General features: G+C 39.4%; 1 protein-coding gene across 10 annotated transcripts in view; it reads right to left on the reverse strand.

Moving 5' to 3' along the window:
- VPS13B (vacuolar protein sorting 13 homolog B) overlaps positions 1-24,747 on the reverse strand; it is a 774,030-nt gene that overhangs the window by 136,711 nt on the left and 612,572 nt on the right. For 9 of the 10 annotated variants that reach the window (XM_043484079.1, XM_043484085.1, XM_043484083.1 and 6 more), the window contains 3 exons: positions 18,442-18,644; positions 15,859-16,066; positions 15,378-15,562 (listed from right to left, as the gene is read on the reverse strand). In XM_043484079.1, coding sequence (XP_043340014.1) covers positions 15,378-15,562; positions 15,859-16,066; positions 18,442-18,644 — 596 coding nt within the window. Of the gene's footprint in view, positions 1-1,893; positions 2,802-15,377; positions 15,563-15,858; positions 16,067-18,441; positions 18,645-24,747 lie in introns of those variants that run through there. The other variant, XM_043484086.1, reaches the window with a different exon arrangement.

Below are 24,747 nucleotides of genomic sequence, written 5' to 3' on the forward strand. Positions count from 1 at the left end.
ACATGACACCATCCTTCTGGCAGAAAGCAAAGAAGAACTAAAGAGCCTCTTGATGAAAGTGAAAGAGGAGAGTGAAAAAGTTGGCTTAAAGCTCAACACTCAGAAAACTAAGATCATGGCATCTGGTCCCATAACTTCATGGCAAATAGATGGGGAAATAATGGAAACAGTAAAAGACTTTATTTTGGGGGGCTCCAAAATCACTGCAGATGGTGACTGCAGCCATGAAATTAAAAGACGCTTGCTCCTTGGAAGAAAAGCTATGACCAACCTAGAGAGCATATTAAAAAGCAGAGACATTATAGCTTTGACTAGATGGACCTTTGTTGGCAAAGTAGTTTTTCCAGTAGTCATGTATGGATGTGAGAGTTGGGCTGTGAAGAAAGCTGAGCACCAAAGAATTGATGCTTTTGAACTGCAGTGTTGGAGAAGACTCTTGAGAGTCCCTTGGACTGCAAGGAGTTCCAACCAGTCCATCCTAAAGGAAATCATCCTGAATATTCATTGGAAGGACTGATGCTGAAGCTGAAACTCCAATACTTTGGCCACTTGATGTGAAGAACCAACTCACTGGAAAAGACCCTGATGTTGGGAAAGAATGAAGGCAGGAGGAGAAGGGGACAGAGGGTGAGATGGTTAGATGGCATCACTGACGCGATGGACATAAGTGTGAGTAAACTCCAGGTGTTGGTGATAGACAGGGAAGCCTGGCGTGCTGCAGTCCATGGGGTCACAAAGAGTCAGACAGGACTAAGCGACTAAACTGATGAAAATACTAAGAACCATTGAACTGTACCCATTAAATGCATGAATTGCATGGTTTAATAATTGCATCTCAAACAAGTTGTAAAAAAAGTGCTAACAGTTTAAGAGAATCAAAATTCTTGACTTTGATGTTGCATTTAAAGTGTTGCTACAGGGGCTTCCCTGGTGGCTCAGTAGTAAAGAATCTACCTGCCAAAGCAGGAGATACAAGTTCGATCCCTCATCTGGGAGGATTCCACCTGATGCAGAGCAATTAAGCCCCCTCCAGCGGATCTTATAGAAGTTACTATATCCTTCCTTTCACCCTTGTTTTATTATATGTGTGCATGTGTATACAAACAAATGCATGCAACTGCGTGTGTGCATGCTCAGTCACTAAGCTGTGTCTGACTCTTTGCAACCCCATGAACTGTGGCCCACCAGGCTCCTCTGTCCATGGGATTTCCCTGGCAAGGCTATTGGAGGGGGTTGCCGTTTTCTTCTCCAGGGTATCTTCCCAAACCAGGGATCAAACCTGCATCCCCTGCACTGGCAGATGGATTCTCTACCACTGAGACACCTGGGAAGCCCCCTAACCATTGGACCATTAGAGAATTCCCAGACTCTTTGTTCTTAACAACTAGGCTATATTACTTCTTTGGACCTTACTTTTCTCTTTCTGTTTGTTACTGTCTCAACAATGTAGCTTTCAGGAAACAACTCAAACTTTTTAAACAATGATTTTTACTATGACTCTCATAGGGAGAAATACTTCTATTTGGGGGAGAATAATTCATAAAAAGATGATCATAGACCATCAGCTCATATTTACTGTCCTTTCCTTTTTTTATACCTCAAACATTTTTTAATACTGACCAATAAACATCAAACATGCTGATTTCTAGGCATCGTTCTTCGCTTCCAGGAAAAAATAAAAAACTTCCCCTCCCTCCTTTTTAAATGCAGGAGTATTTAATAGGAAAAGAGAAATAGACTAATAAAATTTCTACCACCAAATAAAGTGACAGGACAAAAATGACTTCAGTATTCTTGCAGTTTGCAAATGTTTTCCATTTGCTTTAAAAGCACGTCTTACTGACAGATTCCTTCTCCACCTCTTATTCTTTTGAAGCGCAAGGAATGCTAGCATTTCAACTACTTATTTATATATTTTATTTCAAAAATCTCATTTGCTTTTTAAGTTTTCTCCACAAATTCTGCCTTGGCAAACCATTCACTCATGGACTAGAAAGTGAGTTCTCTTACTGCACCGCAGACTGAGAGATGAATGAGTTTCACAAGCAGGCCAGAGGCAGAAGCGGGTCACAGGCTGGCTAGCACAGCAGACAGCAGGGACCTAGACCCCGGGGGTCACAGCTGCGACGCCAGCAGGCACTTCCGGTGTCTCCCGGGGGTCACAGCTGCGACGCCCGCAGGCACTTCCGGTGTCTCCCGAGAACTCTCCCTCCCTTCCTCCTCAGCAAACGAGTCCCAGTCGGCCCGTTACCTAAGAGCAGCCGCGTGATACAGTTCTGGACTCCGGGATGCTGGCAGCACAGCGTGCAGGGTGTGGGTTCCTGGGAACAGCCTTTTCTCTGCTCTTTGGTTCCCTCCTCTTCCTCTGACTGGACTGGGGACAAAAGGCTTGACACTCGTGCAGCCATCTTGGACCATGAAGGAAGAGCAAGTGCTGGGGACAGCAGATCAGCAGGAAGCAAGAAGACATCTGGGCCCTCACGACTTTGTAGACACGTATAGCCCTAGACCATCTGCCTTCAGGTTATTCTCATGTATGACAGGAAAAGAAGCTGGTTTTGCCTAAGCTGCTATTGTTCTGTACCTTCTATCATTCACATCTGAACCTAATCCTAATGGGCACAGAGGTCCAGTAGCTCAGGCAGGATTTCTCGGGATTCATCATTGAAGATTCATACATTTTACAGGCATCCATAAACTTTTTGAAACTGTATGTGAAGTCGTGTGTGCATTCATGCACTTTTCACGAAGAAGAGGCCCACAGCAACTCACTTAACTTTTCAGATCCTCAATTTTCTTTTCTGTAAGAAGGGGAGAACACCGCTCATTTCTGCAGTTGACTTCAGGAGCAGATATAAACTGCATACAGTGAGTAGCTTGGTGAACAGTGCCTAGCATGAGAGGTACTTCTCTTATTTCCCAAATTTTGTAAACAGTCTTATCGTATTTCCTATGAAGCTGAAGTCTAACTGACATCTATGATATGACTTCTCTTATTCACTCTCATTAAATTGCGATACTGGTTGTCAAGAACATAGATTATTTTTCTACAATGTCTCCTGCATTCATTTCTTTTTCTCCATACCAGTTATTATCCTTCATCTCCTCACACCCTACCCCTCCAGTTATAGCTTTTGCCATCTCTTCTCTGAGACCCCTAACAGGTCTTCTACTTTTTTTAAAATTAATTTCTTTTTGTGTGTGTGGCTATGCCACGTAGCTTGTGGGATCTTAGTTCCCCCACCAGGAATTGAACTCTGCAGTAAAAAGGCCCTGGCAGTGAAAGCACCAAGTCCTAATCACTGGATTACCAGAGAATTCCCAGGTCTTCTCATTTTTGGTCTCTTCTCACTCCATTCCACTCTCTACCAGGCTATCAGATTAATTTACCTAAGGTCCTGGACCGCCAATGGTTTTCCAATGCCCATCAAACAAAATACAAACTCCATATTCTAAAAGTAGTCAAGCTGTACAAAACAGAAGAACTTATGATTCATAAAAACCTAGATTTGAGTCTCTGTTTTACCTCCTTACTTGCTTTATGATCTTGGAAAGACTAGGTAACTTCTCAGAACCTAAGTAACCCTAGCTCTAGAGATAACAGGACCAACTGCACAGGGTTACAGAGAGGATACAAGAGATATGACATGTAAAAGGACACGTTTGGTGCCTGGTACATACCAGATGCTCAGTAAATGTGTTACTTTCTTTCTCTGCATGGAATGGTCGTAGACTAAAAACCCAAGTCTAAAGCTTATTCACTAATCTGTTACTTTCTTAATTTGTGCTGGTCAAACCAGATTATTTGTAAGCCCCCAAGCATAAATTCTGTCTTCTTTTACTCAATTTTGAAATTCTGCTCAGGCTCATCTTTTCTTCCTATACCCTTTCCCCTCATTTTATATGTTGAAATCCTATTTGGCCTTCAAGGATCCTCTCAATTGCCATCTCCTCCGTGGAGGCTTTTCCTGGTGTTGCCAGTCAGATATAAACTCTCCTTGCTTTAAAGGCATGTTCTCCAGGTGTCTCCCATATCAAATCACAGTTTGGTCTTGCCTTATTCTGTGTACTTGTTATTCCTCCTGAAGACAAGAGGTGCCTTGACAGCAGAACTAGAGCTCTCTCCTCCTCTGTGTATTTAATGGCCCAGATCTTTTTATCTGTATTTACTGAATTAAACCTCAAAATTCTCAGGCGGAGCTCTTTTTAATGTATTCCTAGATCCTTTTTTTTAAAAAAAAAAAATACTTTTACAACACCATGAAGACAGGATGATTAAAAGCATATCCAGGGAATACTCTATTTTAGGTTCCCCTTCATTGTCCATAAAAGGAGGCAATGGCTTCTGGATGCAGAGCACTTAGTAGTCGATCCAGCACTGTTACCCATCATTCAAAACCAGTTATTTTTGTGTCCACTTAGTATGCAGGACTTTTTCCTTTCCTTTATTTTCTAAGAGTCTGGCTCTGCCTCTTACTTCCTCAAAGCCCGCAAGGCTTCTTTTTCTTTTCTGTATTTCAGCAACAATGAATCTCGTATCTGGCTTTGAGCACCCCTCCTAAAGATGATGGATAGGAGCAAGGCCTTCTGGGACACATTAGCACAGCTGCCAGTGGGCAGGAGGTGCTTATAAAATAAAAAGGCTCGGGATTCTGGGAACATATGTGCAGCTATAAGTGAACCGCCCAACACAGTTGAAAAGAAACACCCAAGAACACTTCCTTTTATTCTTTTTAAGTTGTGCGTGGAAGAGGCAAATCATATTAGATTGCAAGTAACTCTCAGAAGGATTCTTTTCCCCTGGTGTCACCATGTGCTAATATCATAACCTTTGCCTATCAGGTCCATGTGCTTTAGAATCATAGGAAGCTTGTAAAGTCAAGTTTAAAGCAGCAAAAGTCTAGTTTTTAATTTATTGGGTAATACTGAGTATTACTCTCTGACTTGGAAAATTTTTGCATGTAATTACAAAAAAAGAATAAAATCCACACAACTATAAGGTTTAAGGAAGCTTCAGTTCAAGCTGTAAATAAGTAAGTAAGATGTCCTTAGAAAAACCAAACAAATCACCAAGCTACAGACATTAAGCATCACATTGTAAACTCAATTTCAAACAGAAAATTATTTTATAGGTAAAGCTCTCATATATGGCTAGAACTGAGAAAGTATTTATAGAATCTGTGAAGTTGCTAATGTGTTACACAGTCATTGCATTTAAAAAGGAAGCACTGACCAAGATAGATACTTGGGGAAAAGAAAATATCTCTTATGTATCTGTAAGACATAGAAACTTGCTTAATCTATCTTTTGGGAAGACACCTGGGGAGGAAAATGAGAAGATTTAAAAAACTGATGAGGTTTATCTCCAGGTGGATAGCTTGTGATGTGTAGAGAGAAACAGCTTTGCCAGATATTTGCAAAAGGAAAAGCTGGTGAGGCAGTCTTTCTTGAGACCCTGCTGGCAGTGGCGACTCTTCTCCAACACTACAGGGCACATATAAAAGGGTTCCCTCTTGCAAGAGCAGAATACACTGTGAAGATCTTCAGAGGTGGTCAGACAGGAGAGAAGCAACCGACAGCAAGAGGCCAGTACTGACCATGAGCTGGACCAGGCTAGCCAGGGTGGCGAATGAGAGCAGTAAGAGCTATGGCATAGGATGACTCCCTCTGCGGGTATCTGCAAAGCTCACAAATGACCCCTAATTCACAGCCATGTTGGGGCATTTGATTCCATCCCATGGCCTTAGCTGAACAGGCCAAGAGCTCCTGACGCCAAGTGAGGCCCATCAAGAATGTGGAACTGGACCAGAGGTTGGACTTGTAGGTGTGACTCTTGAGAGCCCTGGGACTTGTGGGGAGACCACCAGGTGGCCTGAGAAACAGGGCAGAAAAGAAGCTAGTCTGCTGAAAAAGAGTAAAGCAAACATGAGGAAAGAAGCAGAGAGAAGAAACAGCGGGTAAATACTCCCCTGGATTACTGTCTTCCATTCTTGGCCCTGTCCTTTACTAAAGGCCCAGATGCATCTTGCCCTTGGCCTCTAGGACTCCCCCACTGTCTCTTAACACAAGCTGTCAGCTCTCTTTTTCACCAGGCCAGCTTCAGGGGGCTTCTGCGATCCGCTGACCTGCTACCTTGCAGGCACTGATGGTGTAGCTGGGGGAAGGGGGCACCTGGTCTAACAGCCATTCTCAGTGAGAGCGTTTCACTGATCACATGCAGGGCCATGTTCTCAGTAAGTACTGTGACAGACTACAACCAGAAAAGTGTCTTTCTCAGAAAATAGGGCTTTCTTGGTCTGTCCCAGTAGAGCGGAGGGTCTCTGATCAGTCGAGGGGATAGGGATGAGGATGACGATGTGATAATGACAGCAGTTACTGAGTGCCGTAACAACTTACTGAGCCTTTAATTGTGTATGACATCATAGTGAGTGAGTGAAAGTCGCTCAGTCGTGTCTGACTCTTTGTGACCCCATGGACTATACGTCCATGGAATTCTCCAGGCCAGAATACTGGAGCGGGTATCCTATCTCTTCTCCAGTGGATCTTCCTGACCCAGGGGTTGAACCGGGGTCTCCCGCATTGCAGGCGGATTCTTTACCAACTGAGCTATCAGGGAAGCCGTGCCTGGTGCCTAACATACATTGTCTTTCCTTCTCCCAACTCTTCAAGGTTGAGAGTGGGGTTTTGTTTGGAAAGGTTTGTGACACACTGCACAATAGAGACGTCATCTGGGAGAGGCCAGTGTGCTGGGAAGGCACGTGCCGCAGGAGGGTACTTAGCATGACAAATTCATCATGATTTACGAGCTGGCTATGGGTCTTGCAGTCTCAAAAAATGCCCATGGCGTCCCAGCACTGGCTAGATTTAGGAATGCTGAATCATGTAACCAAGTTCACTAGAGACTTGATATATAAACCAGATGCCAAGTTATTAATTTACCATGAGATATATCACTGCCAAGCAGCCTGGATACTGATGCTGGCCTGAGAAGTATATGAAACTCTCTACGGACAGACTGCATCAGGAGTCAAACTATTAGCAAGATGTTTGGGTGGTTAGATGATCTGGATGTTAGACACAGAGATCTGACAGCGACTACATTCATCTCCATAAAGGTGATTTAAGCTACCGGGTGACCCAGAACCTCTCTGGATGCTGCCAAGAGGGCTTCTTCCAACAAATGCTTTCATGACCATCCTAGGCTTCCAGAACTGACCAGTTCTCCTTCTGAAGGAAAGGTTCTTTATTTAGATGTCGTAATACCCAAACTGCCTTCTGTGTCTGGAAGTCCTTTTATTTATTTAAGGTTATTTTGCATTTTGGTCTGATTCATTATTTCATGATTGAACAGTATGAAGCAAAAGAATAATTTTATTTTCTTTCCATATTTCTCAACAGAGTCCCGAACTATTACTCATACATGTCACTTATAATATAAATACTGTATTGTTTTACAAATACGGTAAAGAACATAAGTTTTGGAGTCAGAAAGACCTGGGATGAAATTCTGGCTCTTCCATTTTTAAGTTTAATAATTCAAGACCAGTTAATTTCTCATGGCCTCAGTTTCCCCACTTATAAAATGGGGATACTGTCCAGGAGGTCGTGGAGAGTCAGACACAACTGGGCGACTTCACTTCACTTTTCACTTTCATGCATTGGAGAAGGAAATAGCAACCCACTCCAGTATTCTTGCCTGGAGAATCCCAGGGATGCGAGCCTGGTGGGCTGCCATCTATGGAGTCGCACAGAGTCGGACACGACTGATGTGACTTAGCAGCAGCAGCAGCTCACTACCCACAGCAAAAATGAGATTTGATGAGGTTATGTATTCTAAACACCTGACAGAGCTGGGTATAAAAAACAAAGACGATCATAACACTTCGGAGCAAAAATAACATAGATCTCAACCATTTAGATTCTCCTTGGCGTCCAACTATGCATTGTTTTGTTTGTTATTCTCCCAATGTGGTTTCACTTTGATTTTTATAATCATATTAGTGTTACTTTAAAAACTAATCGCCCTGACTTTTGAGTTGGATAAATAAAAATTAACTGGGCATGAGAACATTGATTTCTTTGGCTTACCATTCTCTTTCTCCACTAGAAATAAACAAATGACACAGTCTGCTTTTTGTCTTTTCTTCCTGTTATCCTAGAGAAGATATCTTTTGTGAACACTGGTCATTTCTTTTTCATGTAAGACATTTGCACCTAATTCTGAAGCTTGAAAATGCCTTCTTAACTATGAAAGTGCTATGAAATTATAGAGCTTTAGTAACAAACTTATTCTTTTTTTTTGCCAATTAATTCAATTTTCTCTTCTAAATAAATGTCATAATTCCTCAAATTACATGATTTTCTCCTATATAAACGTGTCTATCCTAATACATATTCATCTATTCTATCTCCTGCAATTGCATATGTAATTATGGCCTCTCTTTTCAATTAGATTATAATCCCTGCAAGAGTAGGGGCAGATCTTCTGTCTTTTCATATCTTCATTGTCATCATATGCTATATTCAAAAGGTATTCAACAATTATTTATTGATGATAAATGCTACAATGTGGAAATAAAAGTAACAGATATATATGTTTGTCTTCTCATTTGTTAATTATATTCACATTTTCTGAAGGTATAGATCTGAATTTAAATGTCTATTTCATTTTTCTAATGTAAGGTTTTGTGAACCTGTGTTTTTTCTCTAAATTACTTAAACATTTTTTTTCCCTTTTATCTGACTTTAACACCAGTAATCTTATGTACACCCTAGATATTTCCTACATTAAGAGAAACTTCTGACTTTAGCTCTTATGTCTTTACTTTTAATCCATACAGTATGTTATCCTTTATTTTACTTCTTTAACTTTACTTCACATCTGCTTAAATTGCTCCAGTGATCCCAGACCAATACTGAATGTTTATCTTGAATTGTAATGTTCAAGCTTTATACTCTTGAGATCCTTGGGGAAAGATGATTATTTAGTTTGGGCTACTGTCACATACCTAATGAAGATATCTAAACATTTAGTACAATATATAAATTAAAATAAATATAAAAACCAGAGTAATACAGTACTGAGAGAACAAGAACAAGCACCATGACTGATCTATGTGAGGATTAAAATCCCCATTACCAATTCCACTACAAAGTATGAATTAAAATTTTACAATCTGATAACATGGGTATTTCCAAAATGGAAACCTCAGTAGGCAGTATACACAACAGAATGAGGAGAGAGGAAAACCTACAGTATGTGCCAGACACAGTGCCAGAAATTTCTTATATTTCAGCTCACTTCAATAGCACATCTATTCTAGGCTGATGGTATTACTCTACCTTAAGGTGGCGCTAGTGGTAAAGAACCTGCCCACCAACACAGGAGATTCAAGAGGCAGGTTTGATCCCTGGGTTGGCAAGATCCCCTGGAGTAGGAAATGGCAACTCACTCCAGTATTTCTGCCTGGGAAATCCCATGGACAGAGCAGCCTGGGGGTTACAGTCCATGGGGTCGCAAAGAGTCAGACACGACTGAGCAACCGAGCACAAATACATTACTAACACTTAAAATTTAACGTGATAAAATTGAATGCAAAATATGCTCCTTTTGCTTTTTGTGAACATTAATTTCAGGGTCTTTATTCTGAACCTATGGCTAGTTTAACATTATAGAACCATTTTTCCATATTTTTCAGTACAATCACAAAATAAATTCCATAAAGTCATATGAGAAGCCTGGTTTATAAATCCCAATATTAATCATGGAAAGACATATAAACAAATACATTTAAGGAGTCTATGTAAGGTCAGTTTTTTTATGAACCAAATAGTACTGAAGGAAAAAAAAAACCCAAACTCGATTTTGTTTTTAGGACTAAAACCAAGGAGATTAACTTATTTTTGTACTTAAGAACTAGCCCCTGCCTAGGGGGCAGTGGGCTTGGCAGAGCAGTCAATGATCTCACCAAGAGCCCATGTAACGTAATGACATTAGACTGTGTGTTTATAGTAGGTAATACCACTGAAGCATAAAACACAATGCATCCTGACATAATTCAGTTTGTAAAACCAAATGCATTCAATAGCCCCATAAAATAATGGCAAACAATGGAATATGTCTGGATTACACAGAATAGGAACATAGATATCCATGTATCTATCCATGAATGGGTAGATATCCACCCATTCAATATACTGAGCATCTCCACAGCAGTGAGTACTATAAGGAACATAATGACAAATCAGATGTGACCATTTCCTTTGGAAACCTACAACCTAGGTGGGAGACAAGACATAGATGAGTAAAACGTGAAGACTAGGTGAGAAACAGCATAAACATGATGCCACGAGGTGTTACAGGACGTCAGAGAAACGCAGTATCATGGGTGGAGAGGGTGTCTAGGAGAGGCCTCATGGAATAGCTGGCACTGGAGCTGTCTGGAAGCGTGGGCTGTATTTCAGCAAAGAAGGGAGAGATGTCCAGGCAGAGGGAGCAGTCCCAACGTGGGAGGCCACTGGCGGGAATGCCGCATAGGCCCCTTTGACCAGAGCAGAGATCGTGTGTAAGGGAAGGAAAGGCAAAGCTGGGCCTGGAGGTTTAGCAGGGCCCTCAAGGCCGGTCTAGCAGAGTGACAGGCCCACTGAAGGTTTTCCTCCTGGAGAAGGAAATGGCAACCCACTCCAGTACTCTTGCCTGGAAAATTCCATGGACAGAGGAGCCTGGGAGGCTACAGTTCATGGGGTTGCAGAGTCGGACATGACTGAGTGACTTCACTCACTACTTCAAGGTCAGTCTAGCAGAGTGACAGAACCACTGAAAGTTTTCCTCAGGGAATGACACAATCCACCTGTTCCTTTAAGAACTCAGTAAGGCAGGTTGGAAGGAGAAGAGATTGAAGGCTGAAATTCTACTTAGGAGGTTTTATCATGGTCCAGGCATCTGAATATGAAGGAGAAGTGGAGGGAAGGAAATTAACATTTACTGAGAGCTCACTTTTATAAACAGTGCTGCGATGAACATTGGGGTGCACTGCAGCACTGTTTATAATTGCCAGGACATGGAAGCAACCTAGATGCCCATCAGCAGATGAATGGATAAGGAAGCTATGGTACATATACACAATGGAATATTACTCAGCCATTAAAAAGAATTCATTTGAATCAGTTCTAATGAGATGGATGAAACTGGAGCCCATTATACAGAGTGAAGTAAGCCAGAAAGATAAAGACCAATACAGTATACTAACGCATGTATATGGAATTTAAAAAGATGGCAACGATTCACCCTATATGCAAAACAGAAAAAGAGACACAGGTGTACAGAACAGACTTTTGGACTCTATGGGAGAAGGCGAGGGTGGGATGTTCTGAGAGCATTGAAACAAGTATACTATCAAGGGTGAAACAGACTACCAGCCCAGGCTGGATGCATGAGACAAGTGCTCAGGGCTGGTGCACTGGGAAGACCCAGAGGGATGGGATGGAGAGGGAGGCAGGAGGGGGGATCGGGATGGGGAACACATGTAAATCCATGGCTGATTCATGTCAAAGTATGGCAAAAACCATTACAATATTGTAAAGAATTAGCCTCCAACTAATAAAAATAAATGCAAAAAAAAAAAAAAAGAGCTCACTTTGTGTAAGGCATTTGTTTTAGCTTTAGTATTTCACTTAAATCTCGTGGAAAAAACTCTAAAAGGTAAACAGTGTTAACTCAGGTGTTCAGTTGAGGAAATTAAGGCTCCAAGAGGTGAGCAGTTTGCCTAGGGTCAAATACAATTTGCCTAAGTAAAATACAAAGGGGACAAGAGTCAGCAGCTGAGACTTTAATGTCCAGGTTACCTACACTAGACCAGGTTGATAAACAGACTTCTTTTCACAGGTTCTCTGCTATTAAGGATTGGGAGTTCAATATTTTAGCTGTGTCTCTGGTACAGATCTAGAGATACTTACATAGACTGGGACAAGGATTCTGACAACACAGAGGTTTAACGCTGAATGCTAAAATTACGGAAATTCTTCTGCCCCAAACCACCACAGAAACCTGCCTGCCGCACAGATAGCTTCTAATGACTGGACAGTATCTCATCCATCTCTGAGCCCTCAGGAGCATGCCCAGGGTCTGGAACTGCCAGGGCTCAAGAAAAAAGCTGTCATGTTTCCACAGATGAGGTCACCCCAACCACTGGGATGAATTTTGCTCCTCACCAGGGGAATATGAGGCTAGGCCAGGAGCTCAGTAGCATGGTGACTTTCTGCCAGTCTTCTCCGTTCTTCCATCTCACATGTGAGCTCTGGGTGTTCTTGCTTAGCATTGGGATCTAGCCTTCCCCTTCATCTTACAGGTACAACCCTGTCGTGCTTCTTAGACCAGCAGCCTTGTCTTTGAATTCTGCCACACATCAGTTCCTCTCACTCCAAGAAGATATGAAATACAGCAGGACCTCTCTGACACCAACTCTCGTCTTGTTGAAACCCGCCAGGCTTACCTCATGCGATGCTTATGCGCCAAGTCTACTGTAAAGGCCCCTGGACTGTCCCAGATCGCCTAGACTACTTCTGCTGGTCTGGAGAGTCATTAGACCCCAGCTCTTTTTGGTCTAGCCTGTGCTTCCACGTGATGAAAAGACTTTTGGTGATAATCATTGTAATAGTACTGGTAGCACTCATACTTACATAGCATTTACTATGTGCCAGGCATTGTTCTATGTGTCTTATAAATATTCATTCCTATAGGCATTACATTATTAATAGCCTCATTTTATTGATGAAAGAAAAGCAAAACCTGCGGTCGAGAGATTACTTTACTTGTCTAAGGTGACACAGTTTGCAAACAGAAGAGCCAGAATCTGAGCCCAGGCATTCTGGCTATAGTTCATTCCTATAACCACTCTGCTCTCTTGCCTCTCCAGTGGCAGTGAGAAGATGAAGAACATGTCATTAGTGAATGTACTTTCTAACTTAAATCCTCTGTTTAATACAACTGGTGTAATACTGCTACCAATGGTTATCAGGCTTAGGATAATTTTTAACTATAAATCTGAACCCTAGAATCAGTTACAGAAAAAGCCCTTCACATGACGCTGAAATGTTGATATATGAGTATTTTCATTGTGACTGAAAATACAACAGATGTTCTGCATTTAGGCTAGTCTAACAAGACAGTAGAATTCAAAGACAGCAAAAATAATCCAAGAATATTGGTAGAGAAGATAATCATGAATATGACTTTGACAGGCGGGGAAGCAAATGTGAACATTTAAAAATCAAAGTAGAGTTGCTACAAGGATAGATCTTAGAAGTCTTCATCACAAGGAAAAAAAATGAAAGTAGAGACAGTTGACATTGTGGCAAATTGGATAGTTCTGCACACTCTAGTTTATTTGACAAAATGACACATTTCATTGTTATCAATTCAGAAGGTGAACATCTGACTATATTATAATCAAAAATCTAAATAAGAATTAAATAAGCCTATAATAATACCTATGTTAACAGGTAGTGTGGACTCCTCTAATTTGTATTATTCAGTTCAGTTCAGTTGCTCAGTCATGTCCAACTCTTTGTGACCCCATGAACTGCAGCACGCCAGGCCTCCCTGTCCATCACCAGTTCCCGGAGTTTACTCAAACTCATGTCCAATGAGTCGGTGATGCCATCCAGCCATCTTATCCTCTGTCGTCCCTTTCTCTTCCCGCCTCCAATCCCTCCCAGCATCAGGGTCTTTTCCAATGAGTCAACTCTTCGCATGAGGTGGCCAAAGTATTGGAGTTTCAGCTTCAGCATCAGTCCTTCCAATGAACACCCAGGACTCTCCTTTAGGATGGACTGGTTGGATCTCCTTGCAGTCCAAGGGACTCTCAAGAGTCTTCTCCAACACCACAGTTTAAAAGCATCAATTTTATTCTGACTTAAATATAGATCAGTCATTTAAAAAAAAAAAAAACCTGGCTTATATTTATTTATGAGGGGCTGGAGATAAGCAATCAAGACATACCAGACAAGTGGGCAGTGCAGAGACCATAGGTCCTTGTGGGCTAGAGTAAGATACTGAATTCTGTTCTCAGTATCAGAGGAAGGTTTCAAAAGTTAGGGGAGTGAGGTAATCTCAACTACATTTTTAAAGGATCACTTTGGTTGCTGTTTGCAAAGCCCACTGTGGGGAGTCAAGGATGGATTCACAGAGACCAATTAGGAAGCTATTGTAGTAGGGAACAGAAGATGGTGGCTTGGACTCTGTACTCTATTGTACCAGTAGAAACAGCGAGAAGTAGATGGAATAGGGACATATTTGGAGGCAGAGCTGACAGGACATGTTGATAAATTAGATGTGGGGAGTTAGAGAAAAACAGCAATCAGGAATGCCTTCAAGTGAATGATTGTGTGATCAAGCAATAGGTGGAAGACTAGGAGAAAAGAAAATTTTAGGAGGAATTCAGATCTGTAGAATTAATAAGTAGAATAATAATACAGTGATATCAGCACTCAAGGAAATGATGGACAACAAACTTTGCATAAAATCTTACGGAATATAATCACTCATTAGATGGCTTTCCTATCAGCCTACCACCGGTCCAAGACCATTTTCAACTCTGGAAATGAAATGAAAATTAAGTCACCCCTTCCGGCCTTATGGGGACATATCTTATTTCCTAGAACAGTTCTAAAAATGCTGAAATGTGTGAACACATGGTAGGTTATTCAGAAGATGTGTGGTGGGGGCTTCCCTGGTGGATCAGTGGTAAAGAATCTGACTTCCAATGCAGGGGACATGGGTTTGATCCTCGATCTGGGAAAATCCCACATGCCATGAGGCAACTAAACCTGAGTGCTACAACTACTGAGTCAGTGCTCTAGAGCCTGGGAACCACAACTTCTTAGCCCCTGGGCTCTATATGTGCTCTGCAACAAGAAAAGCCACCGCAATGAGAAGCCTGCACACTGCAATGAAGAGTAGCCCCCACGCACCACAACTAGAGAAAAGCCTGCGCCGCAGGGAAGATCCACCACAGCCATAAATGAATAAATCTTAAAATAAAAGAAAAAGAAACTGTCTGGTGAACTCAGTGACACTGCCTGTCCCATTACAGCTGGAGACCATGCAAGCTACAGGTCAAAGAGGAGAATCAAGAACTCTCAAAATTGCTGTGTACCGTGAGTCTGAAGGACTTCACTCCCTTATTTTAAAATTTCTAGTGTGCATGCGTCTTGTGTGTGTGTATGTGTACATATGTATGTTTGTATGTGCACATACATGTATATTTCTCTCTGAGACAACTGGCGGAAAAGATAGGTATGCTCCCAATATTTTTCCTATTATCTAATCAGCACCTTCCCAAGGTGTTTTTATTTTGAAAAGAAGAGTCATTCCATACCTGCAGCATGTCACCAAGGTCTGCTGTGCTAATGTCTGGATCTTCGGTGGTGTTGAAGGGCACGGGAGTTATGCGTACCAGGGTGAGCACTCTAGGTTCTGGGTATCTCCATAGCATCATCCCTGGGCTATCTTCGGTTTCATTGTAAAACAAGACTTCATAGACACCAGGCATTTTCAAAGGTTCTGTTAAATGAAAGTATAATTAATTGTATGCTTCTGAAGTGGGACATGCTGGTTTATTACAGCAAGAAAAAATTATGAATATAAAAGAAAAGAATATAAAGAAGCTGTCTGATCATGTTTATATGGTTTAGGATAGGAACAAATCAAGAATCTTCCCTTGAGAGAGACTGAAAGGCAAGGTACTGTTTTGGTATGGCAGGTATTCTATGCACTTAGTTTTCAAGTGATGTTGAACTGTTATCATTTCCCTAATATGGAGGTAAACACACAATCATAGTGAGGCTATTGCTACTTACCAGCATCCCGTATATATTGAAATAGACCTGTCCGTAGGTCATCTGAACTTTGTTCACTTTTAAATATCTGATTTTTTTCCAAAGGAGATGGCATTTGTGGAACTGCTTCAGAAACTTGCACTTCAAAATTTCCCTCCTCGTTAAGGTATCCGTTGAGTAATTCATGTAGAAGAACTAAGCAATTCAAATGTTCTTGACCCCAGAAAACCTTTAAAATCATATGAAAAATTTTACTGGGTTTAAATACAAATATTTCATGAGGATAATTAGGTACAATCAGATTTGAATTAGTTCAAGACTATAATTACATTTATTTTAATTACTGATAATAACCAACCTGTAATTTTTAAGAAGCAATTGACCTTTGGGATGAAATTCTTGGGCAAATACATAGAAACAAGAAAATCAAGCAAATCCTATAATGTGTGGGTAGCTATCAATTTTAAATGGTGAATTGATAGTAAAATAATGTAGATGAGAGGTAATGTTTATGAATTAACTTAGTTAAGCAGGAAAAGAACATTGAATACAGTATGAGAGAAGCAATGAAGATCCTTTCAGGTCAAAATATTAATAGTAATAATAGGTTTGTAGAATAGCTTCTATTTTGTCATGAGATTACATGAACACATCCTGCTATTAGGGTTCCTTTCTTTGTACTTTCACTCTTCAGAGAAAAAGAGAAGGAAGATGCTCAATGAGCCTGAACTCAAAAGGCTCCCAACTTCAGTGTTTAGTGAGAAAGTACCAACCAACACAGCCCTTGAGAACCAACTGCACAGGAGCTACAGTAGAGTTTCAGAACAAACTCTTGCTACTTCATCTAACAGAGAGGAGCGAGCGCCTCCCCCTTCTCTGCAGGTGAAAACTATTAGCCTATAACAGAAGGATGACCAGTAGGGAATGATGATTAATGTCAGAGGACTTAAACATTTAATAAAATTAAATTTCTTTGAATATTTTGGGTAAAAGCATTTCACCCAATTTCCAAGAGAACCAGGTAATACAGAAAAGAAGAAAAGAATATACAAAGGTAGAAAAGAATAAGCCTATGCTTTGTGGGCAAGTTTTAAACCATAAGTGTAAGTCCTGCCTCTGGAATTAAGGCATCTCAGAAATGAAGGTAAGAGATATGATACTAAGTCTATTTTTTTCATCATCAATCTTATTTGTATTGAATCTGAAAAAAAATAGTGATAGGTGCAAAGTCAAGTTGGCGAGTCAAACACCATGGCTCCAGCTTTTAAAATGCCAAAAGGCTTTATAATATAGAGATTATATACTTTGTTTTGCTTTTATTCTTGTTTTTAATGTGGAGTTCCTTTGCTTCGTTGGAAAAATGGTAATGCAATTAGTATTCTTGACAAAACAACACATAATCACAAGCTTAGTAAATATATGAAGATTTATAACATATATTAAAAATCTCCAGAATATAAAGCAGTAAGTCATTAGGCTCTGCCCACATCGAGCTCTGTGTCAGTAAGAAAACTGGTGAAACAGTGGAGGGAAGACAGCTTTTAGGTGAAAATAAGAAACTCATATTTACTATGCCTCAACTATTAACAAATTAGTCATTTTCACTTTCTATAACTCTGAATTTCTCAAGCTTTTTAGATCTGTGTCACATTTGGGGGACATCAAATCATACGAAAAAAACCTTCAAATTCTATCCAAATAGAAAATTATCAAGAAATAAATTGGATACCCTCACACATTCCACACTTGGCTGCAAATCAAATGCATAAAACATTGCAGTGTGAAGTTGTATGTCACGTTAGTCATCAGACAGCATAACAGCTAAACAACATGTCTTTAGGAAATGGCTCATATATTACTAATGACACTGTCTGAGACAGGCTGACTATAGTACAAAAGTCTACACATTAGGAAAAAGTTTATTGATTCAGCAATTCCAAACATGTCCTCACAATACTTATGTGCAAACATTCATAGCAGCATTATTCATAATAGCTAAAAGTGGATGGAATCTAAACATCCATCAACTGCTGAATGGATAAATAAAATGAGGTACCATCAATACAGTGGAGTATTATTTGGTTGTAAAAAGGAATAAAGTACTGGCACCTGCAGAAACAGGAATGAACCTTGAAAACATTACGCTAAGTGAAAGAAGCTATTCACGAAAGACTGCATTTCATGATTCCAACTATATGAAATGTCCAGAAGAGTCAGAGACAGAAAATAGTGGTCTCCTAGTTCGGGGGAGGGGATCAGAGGATGATGGGGAGTGTGAATGGTTAAAGGGTTTTGGAGGTAGGCGTGTATTTAATCCATATTTTAAATCCATTTTAAATCCATATTTTAAAATGGATTGTTGTGATGACCATATGACTCTGTGAATACATTTAAAAAGTCAATGAATGGTATACTTTAATTAGGTGAATTGTATGGTTTGTGAATTATGCTTCAATAAAGCTGTCAAAAAAGTTTAGTAAGACACCAATCCGACAATACCCTTTCTCACCACACTAAGTTTAAAATTTAATGAAACAGTTCAAAAAAATGAACAAAGGCTAGTTTAAAAAGTGTGGGGAAAAAATGGGGCCAATCCCCACAGACCTGTAGCAGACCTCCTCTTAAATCAATGGATATTTTTGGTATGGACTGTTCTGGGCCTGGATCGCCACTGTGTTTACACCATTTAGCTTCCAGATTGGCAGTAGCACAACATGGTCCTATTAGAATCCGACTTCTTTCTTTGAGACTTGTTTTAAGGAGAAAATCATTTACGCTGAGTAGAAAGGATGACCCGAGAATTACACCTAGGGGGAAAAAAAAGAAGAGATGGAGAGAGGTAGATACTCTAAGTCTTTCATGTCAAGAAAAAAAGTGTGACTGGGCAAGAATTATCTGCAGTTTCTAAGAGTGTCAATTCACCCTTTGTCAGAGCTTTCTTCTCAGCTGGCACTCCCCCACGGTTTCACGCCGTTTACATAGAATTCTAGCTATGAAGCAGGTATACCTCGTTCACATTCCTAACAAAGCAATATTTGCCAAAACATTATGACTTTTTCCATGTGTGAGCATTTTAAGTTTTATGAGTAGAGACATTCTCATTAAACTGTGCAAGTTTTTCAAACAACTACATTAAGAATGAGAACAGCTGCTTCATTTGTCTATTGTTAACATGATGGGAGAGGGCAATTTTCTGTGATTTCTTAGAGTAACAGAGTACAGTATATTACTTTGCTAGACACTCAAGTTTTTGACTGGCCCATGTTAAAATTCAAAACAATCAAAATATATAACATGTGTTTTCTAAAAAATTTAGTTTAATCCAAACTTCACACATCATAACCACTTGAAGTTTACAAAGTTTTAAAAACAGATAGTGGCAGGTTAGATTAATGGGAAAAACTATATGCTATAGTTCAAAGTAAATATATCCAGAAAAGGAATACACTTTAAAATGTAGCTTTTCTTTTGAACTTAAACTAGGAGTGTAGATCAAAACCTTTTCATAAAACCAATGGCACACTTTAAGATATTTGGATGAAAAGTCAGAGTGGTGGGTTAACTTCCCCTAAGGAGTTCATATTCTGAATTGTCATTGTGAATATTGAATTTCAACAGACCACATTTGTAATGTCCATGGCTTATTTTTCTAATGATATTTGATCTTTAAAAGAGATTAAAGATTAAAAAACACCTTAGACCCACAGTATACATGTTTCAAAGTACAATACTTTTTAAATTCTGTAGAGACTTGAAAACTGCATATATGTTGTATATTCCTACTTTAGAAATAAGACACACCATGCAACTTCTAATCTTCCATGGAAGACAATCACGTTCATAAGAATGTTAGTTAACCCTAACATTTTGTTAAAAATCATGATGGTGGAAATCAATTTCTTAAATTTGTTCATCAAATGTATTGTGGCAATAAGGCTTCAGTTTCACTTACATAATTTTATTGATTCAAAGTTGCACTTCGCTTAAAAAAAAAATAGAACAGTAAATTAAAAAATTCAGAACAGGCCCTCAAATACCCAAGAATCAACACTCATCTTTATTAATGGAGAGACAGAATGACTTCTGACTTACCTGCATTATATTTCCTAAAATGTTTAATTCTTAACAGTAAGTACTTGCTAAATGAAACATATCAATTCCTTATTCAGAAATTTGTCATAACGGGATTATAAAGGTAGGGCTTAACTGAGTACAATCATCTAGCAAATGAGCATTAAGGGAATGTCAGAATTACAATACCCACTATTCTCAAATATGAATTCATGCATCTTCATACTACCCTACAATGAAATACCCCATTATCTGCTGGAGAATTCCATGGACAGAGGAGCCTGGCAGACTACAGTCCAGGGGGTCGTCACAAAGAGTTGGATGCAACTGAGCAACTAACAACAACAATCTTAATATGAATGCCCTATTCGTCCCTCACACAGGAAGTGTTAAAAGTCTTCTAGGTTTTTATATCTTATTTAGTGTTTATCATTCTCATCAGGCACCCAGAGTAGATAAATCTGGGGCCCACTTTGAGGGCTAACTCTTAGATATGTTTCTAACACTTATCAATTTCCATATCATTCTATCTAACTCTATTCTTTTAAAACACCAAAGAAGAGAGACCTTAGTAATCTAAGATTGAAAGGAAAGACCACATCTACTTTACCAGTAGCCTCTGAGCATCCCAGAGGCAAGGACCATCTCCTGCAGTACAGGACTGGGTACCATGACAGTTATTCAGGACAGATCCCACTGTACTACATTGACAGTTTAGAATCTGATCTTCTTTTCAGCTGCCGCAATGTATTTAATTGACAGACAAGAAAGAAAAGTGCTTAACGTTCTGCCATTCTTCCTTTTGCATTAATTATATCATAGAATAGTAAGGCTGGGCGGAAGAGACCTTAGAAACCATCTTTCCAAGTCCCTTCCTTTAAAAAAAAAAAAAATCACACAAAACCCTTTTTCTTTTGAAATAATGTGAGACCTACTAAAAAATTTCAAAAATATACAGAGTCCTCATATATCTTTCACCCAGCTATGTAACTATAATACAAATACTGATATCAGGAAATTCACAATGGCATAACACTATTAAGTAAAATCTACAGATCTTATTTAAATTTTGCCATTTTCCTCACTAAAGTCCTTCTGATCCAGGATCCAATCTAGAATCCTTAGTTTCCTTTAATTAGTAACAGATCCTCTAGGTCTTTTTTTTTTTTTTGTCTTTCATGACCTTGATTCTCTTAAACAGTCCAAACCATTACCTTGCAGAGTCTCTCTTAATTTGGATTTATCTGGTGTTTTCTCATTAGAATGAGGTTATGCATTTTTGGCAAGAATACAAGAGAAGTGATATCTTTCTCAGTGCATCATAGTGGAGTGATACTGATGTTTTACTATTTGCTGGTAATATTAATCTTCATAACATAGCTAAAGTGGTGTCTATCAGGTTTCACCACTGTTATTTTTCCATATGTAAATAATAATTATCTTGTGGAGAGGTATCTGGAGATTATCCATGTATATCCTATTTTACATCAAACTTTCAGTCACTAAGTTAGTAGCATTCATCATGGTTCTTGCTTGCAATAGTTATCACTGTGGTGTCTGGTAATGTTAATCTTCAATTTCTCTTATTCTTCTACATTTATTAGCTAATATTCTACAGTAAAAAGAGCTGTCCCTTCTACCCTCTTTATTAGTTCAATTATTTATTTATACCAGTATGGACTCATAGATATTAACTTTATGAGCACTAATCTAATACTTTCATAATTTTACCTTGTTGCTTCAATTTTTGGCCATTGGGAATCCCTTCAAGTTGACTCCTGTGTCATTCTGATATATCCCTATCATTTTTTGGTAACTTCTTTATTTTCTGGCCACAAGATGTTTCAGGATCTATAGTATTTTTTTCCCTATCCCATCTCTAGCATTAGTCATTTCTGCAGAGCTTTGATTTCTTTTGCTAAAGAACAGTAGCTAGAAACCAAAATCTGGGTGGTAGGTATGCTCATTGCTGCTAGGGAGTCACTGTTCCTAGAGCCTCTCAGCAGAGTGGGCTAAGAAGTATATGTATGTTTACTGAACATGTAAACACACACATCAATATTTCTGTATCAGTAAATACATTAAATGAATTCATATTGATACCTCTAGTGCTAATCCAAAACCTCAGAATTTGGTTTCTAGCCTATTCTCTTATCTTTTTTTAAAACTCTTTATTTTGTATTAGGGTGTAGTTAGTTAACAATGTTGTGATGGTTTCAGGTGAACAGTGAAGGGACTCAGTCATACATATACCTGTATCCATTTTCCCTCAAACACCCAGGTTGCTCCATAAAATTGAGCAGAGGTCCTGTGCTATTCGTACATCCTTGTTGGTTATCCACTTTAAATGCCTAGTCCCTTTTCATTATTTGTAATCTCTTCCTATGATAGTGAGAAACTTGCAAAGTACTCCTTCAGATGTACTGATTTCTAATCATCTCCAAAACATCACTTGGAAAGAGTGGTCAATATTAAAGCAAAAGAACTAAGACAGACATAAAGGACAACTTTATTAAAGCAAAGGTAATCATCTACCAAAAAAAAAAAAAAAAAGACTATCAAAAGGAAGGGCTGATATTTATCCCTGAAAGTCTCACTAAGAATGGGCTTGACAACATTTTGTCTGGAGCATACAGATGAATATTACCTTTCTCACTCACTCTATAGCACTTTTCATTTATACAAAGATATTTGTAAGTACACAAAATTTTCTTTGTAGAAGTAACTTCATACATACATACAGAATTTGAACCTTATTAGTTATTTCTAATATGCAGCAATGACCTCAAAATACTGATACTGTACTGTCTAAATTAGTTTCTGTGGTTTTGCCTTAAAAAAGAAAAGTAGAACTGAAATGACAAAACTTACTATGTATTCCTCAGAAAGTGCCTACCTCTTCTCAGAACACAGTGTTGGTGGAAGGTTCTTCTTAACTCCCTAACATTACACAACTAGAAGTATTTATTGGTAGAGTGAGGACGGGATGTAAGAAAAAATTCTAGACTTGCATTTTTACATTAAAAAAAAATCAAAATGTTGACAGCCTTTGTGTTACTGTGTATGCTGCTAGACACATGAACATTTTCCTACTGTCATACAAGTTCTATTCTTTTTTGCTCAGGTAGAGAGAACAACAACACCTAGAATTCCTGGGCAAGTAAAGATAAAGGCAGGGACTGAGACCTTGGGAAAATGGCGCAGATACAGTGAACTAATGGTAAGGCAAACATCAGGAAGAAAGGGGGTTGAGACTCAGGGCGAGCACTGAGGAAGGCAGGAAGAGACACACCATGATTGAAATACAAGAGACCTTGTAGTTGAGGCAGGTGCTGACCCAGCCACAGCTATATTTCAGCAATGGCAGGATTTGATAACTGACTTTCTACAAAGTAGACTCGTAGGGCTAGGAACCTGCTGAACTTTCTAGATTTTCAGCTTTGATTCTCACTGGAGTTTGATCTGGTTCAAGAGTGAACATGAGATTTAATGAAAACCAGTGAGGCACAGCTGGTAAAGAATCTGCCTGCAACACAGCAGACACGGGAGGTGTGGGTTCAATCCCTGGGTTGGGAAGATCCCCTGGAGGAGGCATGGCAACCCACTCCAGTTGAGGGACTAGTTGTGCGTGTGTGTACACACACACACACACACACACACACACACACACACACACACACACACAGAGTGAGGTATAATAATACTTTGGGGAAAGAAACTGTTCCTCTTGCTTGCCGGTTTTGAAGTCAAGAAAATGAAGGCTGCTGGCAGCCACCTTGTGCAGAATATTTCAGTGAACTTCTTTACTATCATGGCTTTACGGATAATTTCTTAGGACATTATCCATAACTATGCCTCATTTCTTAAATAAGTGCTACTCCCACGCTTCTAACTTGTCTATAGAGAATTTGGATATCCTGGAAAACTTCTAACTTGATATTTATGCAGGCATGTATTCATCATTGAACCAAAATTTACTGGTTATCTACCATACAGTGGGGTATACACAAAGATAAAGTGAATGATTTGCCATTCTCTTTTACAACACAAGATTTTGCCTTTTGTTAGCCTCTAGCCTCAACTTCTCAGCTTCAAGTTCTAAGATATCATTAATCATGAGAGGGAAAAAAAAGACAACCAACAACATGTATAATATTGACTCTGTTAAGCAAGGGAACTGTTGAAAAACACAAATACTTCCCTATTATCATACAAATACTTTGTTTTTGCTTTTTATTCATTTTACCTACTATCTATTCTTACTTTACCTACTCTAAATCAAATATGTAATTGAATACCTTTTCTGTAAGGCTCTGTTATTTTCTTTCCCTCTTCATTTCCCCAACAGCCTACCCCTCCCTCTATTCTTACTTTTTCTAATCCTTTACAGTCTGTACATACATATGTACTAGGTCATTTCAGTCGTGCCCGACTCTTTGCTACCCTATGGACTGCAGCCTGCTAGGCTCCTCTGTCCATGGGATTCACCAGGCAAGAATACTTAAGTGGGTTGCCATGTCCTCCTCCAGGGGATCTTCCTGACTGAGGGACTGAACCTGTATCTCCTAATTCTCCTGCATTGGCAGGTGGGTTATTTACCAGAAGCACAGCCTGAGAAGCCCCTCCAGCCTATTTTTCAAGTCTACCAGCATTGATCATGAGTTTGAACTCACAGAGGATACTGAGAATTAAGAAGCTAATGTTACAACATATTAAAAAAATCATACACCATGACCAAGTGGGCTTTATCCCAGGAATGCAAGGATTCTTTAATATCCGCAAATCAATCAATGTAATACACCACATTAACAAATTGAAAGATAAAAACCATATGATTAT

The sequence above is a fragment of the Cervus canadensis genome, chromosome 12 (assembly GCF_019320065.1).
Source record: "Cervus canadensis isolate Bull #8, Minnesota chromosome 12, ASM1932006v1, whole genome shotgun sequence".
Lineage (NCBI taxonomy): Eukaryota > Metazoa > Chordata > Mammalia > Artiodactyla > Cervidae > Cervus > Cervus canadensis.